General features: G+C 41.9%; 1 protein-coding gene across 1 annotated transcript in view; it reads left to right on the forward strand.

Annotated features, from left to right (window-relative positions):
- Positions 1-8656, forward strand: part of LOC128756765 (proton myo-inositol cotransporter-like) — a 58200-nt gene that overhangs the window by 46116 nt on the left and 3428 nt on the right. Inside the window, exons 5-9 of the mRNA XM_053861405.1 lie at positions 1566-1729; positions 1792-1912; positions 6530-6655; positions 6739-6857; positions 7191-7343. Of these exons, the coding sequence (XP_053717380.1) occupies positions 1566-1729; positions 1792-1912; positions 6530-6655; positions 6739-6857; positions 7191-7343 (683 nt within the window). The remainder of the gene's footprint in view (positions 1-1565; positions 1730-1791; positions 1913-6529; positions 6656-6738; positions 6858-7190; positions 7344-8656) is intronic.

Here is an 8656-nt window from a genome sequence, read left to right on the forward strand (position 1 = left end):
AACCTTTAACAACTAAGGGAAACTAAGAGATTAAATTTTTATATGAGACATCTATACAACTTCTACGCGTTTTTCTCCTTCAAAACTTCCAGTGAGTGCATTCAAATCAAATATTTAAAATTTCTACTATATCTTGTTTTTTTGTTTGTTTGTTTTTAACTAGTCACCTTTACCCCTGGCGGATCATGACAAGTTTTTGGCATTTTTAAACATGTCCTTAAGAAAAAAGTAATTTTCCATGATCTTCAGTGATATTTCTCTGCATGACAAAGTTAGAACAGAAAAACAAGCCGATTTGACAGGAATGAGTGGAGCCCTCAGAATGAGGCGAGATGAGGAAATTACATCAGCAGGAGAGACCCTCCTGGTTTGGTGACGATTTTGCTTTGTGTTGCTGGTTTTTGTTCAAAAACTGTTCAGAATGTGTCAACAGCAGGGTGTGACTTTATCACTGGAGGAGCAATAAGGACTACAAAAATGGCTGATGGGCCACACCCACAACTCTACTCTGGTTTCATCTCTTCAAAAATATCAATCACGGAAGAATTATTAGTATGTTTCAGTAAGATGTGAGTAGGAACATTCAACAGAAATACATGGTGGACGGTCCCAATATGATAACGCTGCATTCAAGTCACCTTGCAAATAGGAAGCTGGACCTGGGAATGATGCCACAACTGAATTCAGTGTGTTCCAGTTTTTGAAGTCAGAAAAGACGATAGTGACATTCGTCATGAATGTCACTCTTAAGCCCAGATGGATGGAGAGGAGACACAAATTTGCAGAATGTGACTGTTTCCTTTGGAGTATTTCATTGATTCATATCTTCTACTTTGGGGAAGTCATCTTGGATTGACTGGTGGTGAGGATGCTCCTACTTTCCCGGTCATCTACTAGTTCCAAGCATAACTGGACTGCCACAATAATTGTTGAATTTTTATTCGAACTCCGATGTGTTTGAAGTCTGAGACGTTCGAAACCGAGGTACCACTGTATGTGTGTTGTGTTTTCATGTGAAGTACTAAGTTCAAATCAGACCATTCATACGATAACATGTCAATGTTATACTCAACAAAATAGTTTACGATCCAGAGGAATAATTCCAGAATAACATCAGTCTTCCAAAAAAAGTCATCAAAACCGTGAGTTCAGCAACCCTGAAGTCGTATCTTCGTTTTCATTTCAGCATGAGTGACACTGTGCAGGGTCAGCCATACTGTCACAGTTTACACATTCTTGCGTCAAGATGACATCAACATGCTTCATCGAGCAGAGCTGGATGTTCTTTAATGTCTAAATACTGGTTGCATTCTCTGGCAGAGAAAAGGGGGATGAAAACAGCATCCAAATTAGATTAGTATTTATTCCCAAAATATTTGCCGCTGTCTGTTGTCCAAATAATGCTGGTAGACCTCTATTTCACCAAGACTGAATACAAAACATTGTTGCTGTGAAACTCGGTGTCCAGCAGGAAGCCAGCTGAGGACAATCACATCCACATAGACCTAAGTCAGCAGTGTCCTTTCATCTTATCGATCTCCAGATCATCTCTCTTTGGTTTGCAGGTACTACAGTGCGACCATCCTCCAGATGTCAGGAGTGCGTGATGACAGACTGGCAATTTGGTTGGCGGGACTCACCACCCTCACAAACTTCCTGTTCACTATCCTGGGTGTTTGGCTTGTAGAGCGAGTGGGCCGACGGAAACTGGCGTTGGGAAGCATCATGGGTAAGAACAGTCCCGCCGTGAATGTCTTAAGCACTGTGGTGTATCTAATAGAGATCTTTCAGGTACATGTCTGAGCTTGAGCCTGCTGGCTGTGGGCTTCCTGCTGTCGGCTCAGCACAGTCCGCCGGTCACGCACCACCCAGTGGACCCTTCAACAACCAACTCAACGTGCTTCAAGTACCAGTGAGCCAATAAACCCTTTTAATGTTCTTGCAAAACACTTAAAAACTATTCAGGTGCTCGACTCTCCACTTGTTGTTATACAAGAGCCTTTCTGCGTCATCACATTTGTTCCCGGTTGTGTTATTCTTCTATGGTATTTAATCAGGAGTGAGTGCAGCTGAGGGACAGCAGCGAAATTTGGACCAGAACCAATGAGGCTCATGGGGGCCTAGAGATGATAGGTGTGCGAGGTGTTCAATGTGATTCCATAAATTACAACGTAACATGTCAGTTCAGGTTGACTTTCAACCTGTTGGCATGCATGAAAGGTGCTGATGTTCTTGTTTATTATAACGTACGATAGTCTGGTGGAACATGGAGAGGACACCATGGACCAGGATGTTAGATGACGCCATAGTACAGGGGTCACCAAACTGTTCCAGAAAGGGTTTTTGTTCCAACCAATCTAGCATGCACAGCTTCACCAACCAGGTAATCGGTAACCGGAGATTGTCAGTCAGTTTCAGCTGACACACGATTGGTTAAACTCTAACCTTGACCCTGACCCTGAGGGTTTTCATGTCACGTGCATTAGAAGAAGAAAACGTTCCCAAAGGGCACTGTAGCATCTTCACAAAAGCACTCTTGTTTAGTAAAGGGTATCAAACAAGAGTGCAGAGGAAGACAAAAAAACGATATTCGTCCTTGGACTTATTGCAGGGCTCTGCTTCATAAATATGACTTTGTTTTCAGTCGTCTAGTCAGACTGGGGTGCTGCGTGTGCTTGGATAGGAAGGTGCACTGAAGTGGTGATCAATCACATCTGCAGCATTTGTCTCACAGGGACTGAAAATATATAGAAGTAGTTCAGTGTCATTAATAACCAGCGTTAAAGGACTTAAAAAAAAACATCAACTCATACATTTAGGAGAAAGATTATTTGTTTTGAACTCCTGAGAACAGTATTATCACCTACCTAACTGAGATGGAAAGCAGATTAGCCACTCTTGTATCAAGTTGATGGTATTACTGAACAAGGTTTAATTTCAATATCCCATTTCATTCAAAAAAATACAAAATAAATAGTGGTTCAACTGACTCAGCACTGGGCACAGGGATAAGACCAACATGTTGTCAGGTCAAGGCGGCTTTCACAATACTCTCTGTTGGACTAAAAGAAAATCTGAGATGTGAACACAAGTTAACTGCATTTGGGAAAGGAGGATTTTGTCCTGCACTTCTGTAGCACAGGCAGAAATGGCACCTTTAAGGGTCACCAACAAGGCTGTGGAACATAAATATACAGAGCGATATGATCATATATTGTCCACAAAAAAACGTTAAAAAGTGCAAAGCTGAATTCAAATTCAGAGTAGTGTCATGTCAGAACCTGGAAACATGTCTCGATTACATCAAACAAGAGTTTGCTCCAGTTGACGCATTCATCTGGTAAAAATGAACAGGCTCTTGAACTTCAGTATCGGAGAACAGATGCTGAACCGCTGGATGTGGTAATCGTGCCACTGAGCATGTAAGACTGTTTCTTAATGATGCACAGCCTCCTAGTTAATGGATGGAGCAACTTAAAGGAACGATATTGATATCGTGGGTATTGTACAGCGATCATTTCCCTGCTGTGCTGGAACCTTTCGGGGGTGTCTGGCTTCTGAAATGTAAACCAACAGCTATCAAAGGGCTAACAAAACTCGGCCAGATATGAGTAAGTCCCTTTACGTATTTTGTATTGTTATTCCTGATAAAGACTTAAGTATAACACCTAGTCCACTGTTACTTTTATATGTCCATTCACTGTTATGCAGCCGCCTCCTCAGTGTCAGACCCTTCACCCTCTGACAAGCATGAGTCCAGAACGAGCCCAGAAGTCCTTTGTTTACATGAACCTGCTCTTCTTTTCCACAAACTGTCGACTCAACGCTCAGATCTTCACTCATGATGCTTTCAGCTGTGCGCGTTCACAGAGTTGTTGTCCCGGTCACATCACAAGATGGCGCCAGCATTTGACTCAGTTATGACGGCAGTGTCGCACTCGTCTGCATCATGATGTAAATTTCTAAGAAATCTTTTGCATTCACAAAATGAAAGCAGTATTTCTTCTTAGGTCTTGGTTATATTAGGAAAGAAGTGATGACTCATTGAACCATTTGCATCTATCTGGATGGGTTGTCATACAAGCTGGAATCCAACACAATATTGAAGGAAATATCTGAGGCTAATGGATGTTGAGTTTATCATGCTGTCAAAACAAAGCTCATAAACATCATTGAATGAAATTAGCATAAGCCATAAACGTCTTGAAATGAATGCTAATTTCCTTCATTCGATCATGTGGAGGTTTTGCATCACTGCAGACACCAGCAGTGAGCCGATATATATCGCCAAACTGTGAGGGGATCAGAAGTCACTGAGGCCCATTTTACACACACTTACTGAGACGCAGGGTGAAACTACAGTGTAACGGCTGTCTTTCATCATAACAAACAACATCTAATGGACTCACTGCCGCACAAACACACAGCCAGAGCCAGCGGGGTAATTTTGAGGAGATGAGTGCTTTTACCACATCACAGCGGCTTCAGTGAGTTCACTTTACTCCAGATGAGCCCACATGTCCCCCAGCGGACCACAGCGCCATCATTAGAGCACAAAAGACCCCACAGGTCCTCATTACAATATGACCACACCATTCAGTGCCTTGCTTTTTAGGAGCCTTGGACTTGGTTTCATTCATAACATTTTGAGTTGGGGGCTCCTGTTTCCTACCGTGCTTTTATGGTTCTTTTGCTCTGTCATCATTGTGTTGCCGTGAACGGTGCCGCCGAGGCAGTTAAACCTGACCAACTGTACTCATCTGGTGGAGACTCAATCTTCCTAAGAAATTAAAGTCGCTGACTTGCCATTATATATGGATCAGCAGCATCTCTAGTCTACATGGCAGTCATTCAGAAGACCACATGGCATTTGATATACTGGGATGGATGTGCTAAGCATTTCTATTGTTGCAATGCAATAGCGTCTCTTTGCCATCGCTTGAACATGGCGGAGTTGGTTGTAATCCCAACGTACTGTAGATCAGGGGTTCTAAACCTTTTTGATCTCGGGGCCCATCTCTCCCAGAACAAATTGGGCCGGAGCCCATTCAAGTAATAGAACTGATTCATTGCACTTGATTTCATTTGTGATCACTGACCATATTTAATGTACTTCCACATAAACAAACCAAAACCGTGTGAAATGACATGAAACCATGTGATCATTGCAAAGATATTTATTTGTCATCGAAAAGTCCAACCAGCAGCAGAACCAGGTGCAAGTCATATTCGTCAAATTTACAAAAGAAAAAAAATTTATGCAAACTGTTGAGAAAATTGGAAAAACTGAATACAATTCTGAATAAAATAGCTATAACAAAAAAAAGATATACTTAAACTCCACCACTTGGGGCAAGAACCCAACTCCTTCTTGAAAAAAACAATATATTTTATTTAAACTCCAAAGAAGAAATAGGTAAAGTGTAAATGAAAGTATCGCCATAAATTAATTTTCAAAGCTGCTTCAATAGGTGCTTTCATGAACAATGTTTACTGTTTGTGGGGGCGACATCACTTTCTTCAGCATTTTTTTCTTTTCAAGAACTTCTCCATAGTTGTTAACTATCACAGATTTGCAGATGTCAAGTCAATATAATGTCACACTCCTGCCATCATACGTGGCTTATGAACTAAAACTGGGCATCTCACAGCCCAGAGGTGTAAAACAAAAAAAACTTTTAGAGGCCCTCTAGGGGGCACTTGCGGCCCAACAATGGGCCCCGGCCCTATGGTTAAGAATCACTGCTGTAGATAAGCTTGTCATACTTTCTCTGAACTTTCAGTCTACTAGAAGCAACACTTAGATCAATTTCTTGCCAGACTGACTCATCTTTGTATTCGATAAACCCTTCATGATTTGTCAAGTCGTTGAGCAGTCCTTTACCTCACTGGCATTTGAACCCACAATTGCCTTCACGTGAACATTATGTTGCATCTCACTGGCTTCAGGTCTGAAAGTGTTAATTGTTAATGTAAGAGCAGTTGGATAGATGAGCATGTTGCTTCTTTACATGTGAATCACCAGGTTTCAACTTCGCAAACTTGTTTGAAATTATATTGAAATATAATTGTAATATGATATAATATACCCAACTTTGATACAACACAAACAACACAACAACTTTTTAACAAACACAAAGTACGATTTATCGACTTCTGAAAAAAAAAAAAAGACTGACTTGTGGCTCCAATTTCATTTGGTATTTTCCCTGTGCATCTTGTGCATCCTCCACAGTGGCACCTATCCTTATGCACCACATCCATGAACCTCAGTGGTTGCGAGCTGTCCCTCTGATATACTCATTTCTGATACTGCTATTCCTTCCGAGAGATCATTCACTCTCTAATTTAATTTGGGTGAAAGGGCAAGACTTACTTAGGGATGGCAGACATCGCCTTACTGTCTTCTTGTCCAAATTATTATTACAAACTACAGAGCATCACAGTTCCCGTTTGCACTGACTATATCAAAGGAAGCAGCCTCTCAATTCTATCAGGCCATAAATTTGCCGATTGTCTGTGATCCCAGACTTTGTGAGCCATGCATGCTGGATCCTGGTTGTGGCTTCTGCTACAGTGAAAACGGCTCAGCGCTGCTCACCACCTCCTGCGTGCCAGTCAATAAAGCCTCCACAGAGCAAGCAGCGTGGGGCAGGTGAGTCCTGCTGGAGTATGTGCATGTGTTAGGATGTGTTAAGATTTGAGTCTGATGAGGTCCTGCTCATGTCCATCGACTAGATGCTCCAATTCCAGCCAGATAAGAGAGCACACCTACTGGGCCTACAACTACTGTCCCACCTCATACTCATGGCTGGTTTTACTGGGTCTCATACTCTATCTGGCTGCTTTTGCCCCAGGTAAGACACCTCTCAAGTGTTTGATACCTGCTGTTGTTGAGCAATATATATATTTTAAATTATATCATTGTATTGGAAAATGATCTCTGAATAGTATACATGTCAACTGGGATCCAGAACCAATGTCCAAACCCTGTCTTCATCTTCATAAAGCTCTGGAGTGCTTTGTTTAAAATCGAAAACACCCCATTATTATCACACGTATGCGGACAACACACAACTGCCACACATCTACAGTTCTCGCAAAACAAAACAAAAAATTGATGTCAGAAATATCAATTGAATTTTGACGCCAAATCTTCCTAAACATTTTTATAAACATTTTTCACGCAGGAATGGGCCCCATGCCATGGACCATCAACTCAGAGATATATCCTCTGTGGGCGAGGAGCACAGGGAACGCCTGTGCTGCTGGAGTCAACTGGACCTTCAATGTCTTAGTCTCCCTGACCTTCCTCCACCTCGCTCAATACTTCACGTACTACGGTGAGTACAAGAAGCCCTAGGGTGAGTTTCATTTATTCCCCTGGTGTACCACAGCAAATCTTCCACAGGGAGTCAACGCACCTGGGCCCATCCTCTTAAACTTTCTTCCATACATCCTCAGTCAATGCAGCTCAGCAGCAGGTTTTTCTTTAGCCAGGAAGTGACCTTTCGTTCAGCTTTGAATTGATCTATTCAGGGAGATGGTGGGGGCATCCTGAGACGCTGCAGGTTAAGTCATCGATTTCTGTACATTCATACGACCAGTGAAACCGGTCGTGTGAATGAAAACCGGAAAAAGTGCTACAGAAATGAAGGAATAAGTTAACTTTACTGAGAGTATATTTAAGCCTTACACATCTTGAGACGTGAGCTGGTCTGTGGCCTTGACATGGTGGGGACAGAGAGTTTCTGTTTTCCACATCTGAGCAATAAATGACTGAAAGCATCAACACCTTTAAGATTTTTTTTATTTTTTTACGGAATCAATCAGACACAAATTGTTGCTGCTGCCTGACAACAAGAATACCTGCAGGTTTCAATTCACCCCAGCAGCCCTTGGTTTGGAATGGAACAGAGTTGGTGCAGAGTTGGTCTGTTTTCACTGTTTGTTGTCTGAATTCAGATTCCCTCCCTCTGTACATATACAACTTGAATGATGACTCACAATTGTGAGTAGGTGTGAATGCGTATGTGAGTTGTCCGCCCCTTGATGGACTGGTCACCCGGTCAGGGTGTTCGCAACCTCTCATCCCAAGTATCTGGAATACACTCCAGGTTCAACTTATTGGTATTAGCACAGAGGAGGGCAGTCAAGTTCCCTAAGGGGCCAGGTTATATGTTGTGACCGGTGAAAGGGGTCAACAAACCCAAAGAAAGGAGGGTAAGAGAAAACTGAAAATAAAAATTAAGTGATGACATCATGTGTGATTATGAATTGCACAAAATTAAATTACACGCAGAAAATTCGTTGTGTTTTACTTAATTTAAATCACACTCCATTTAAAGAATCTATACTTTCTAAATATATATGTTCAATTCTGATGTACAGTGAATCCACGCTATAACACGGTTCACCTTTCGCGGCTTCGCTGTTTCACAGCTTTTTTTAATGCCCTTTTTTATTTATTTATTTATTTAAACAGTGCATTGTGTTCTGCATCCTGATTGGCTCAGGGACAAACCAATGTGAACAGTCTCCGCGCCTCGCCTCTGTGCAGCTTGCCGAATTTACGTTTGCAAATTTACTCCATGATAAAACCCACAATGTCAACGAAACGTTCCACACCGGCAAAGGCACCTGAGGATGCGCCCAA

This window comes from Synchiropus splendidus, chromosome 4, assembly GCF_027744825.2.
Source record: "Synchiropus splendidus isolate RoL2022-P1 chromosome 4, RoL_Sspl_1.0, whole genome shotgun sequence".
Classification (NCBI taxonomy): Eukaryota; Metazoa; Chordata; class Actinopteri; order Syngnathiformes; family Callionymidae; genus Synchiropus; species Synchiropus splendidus.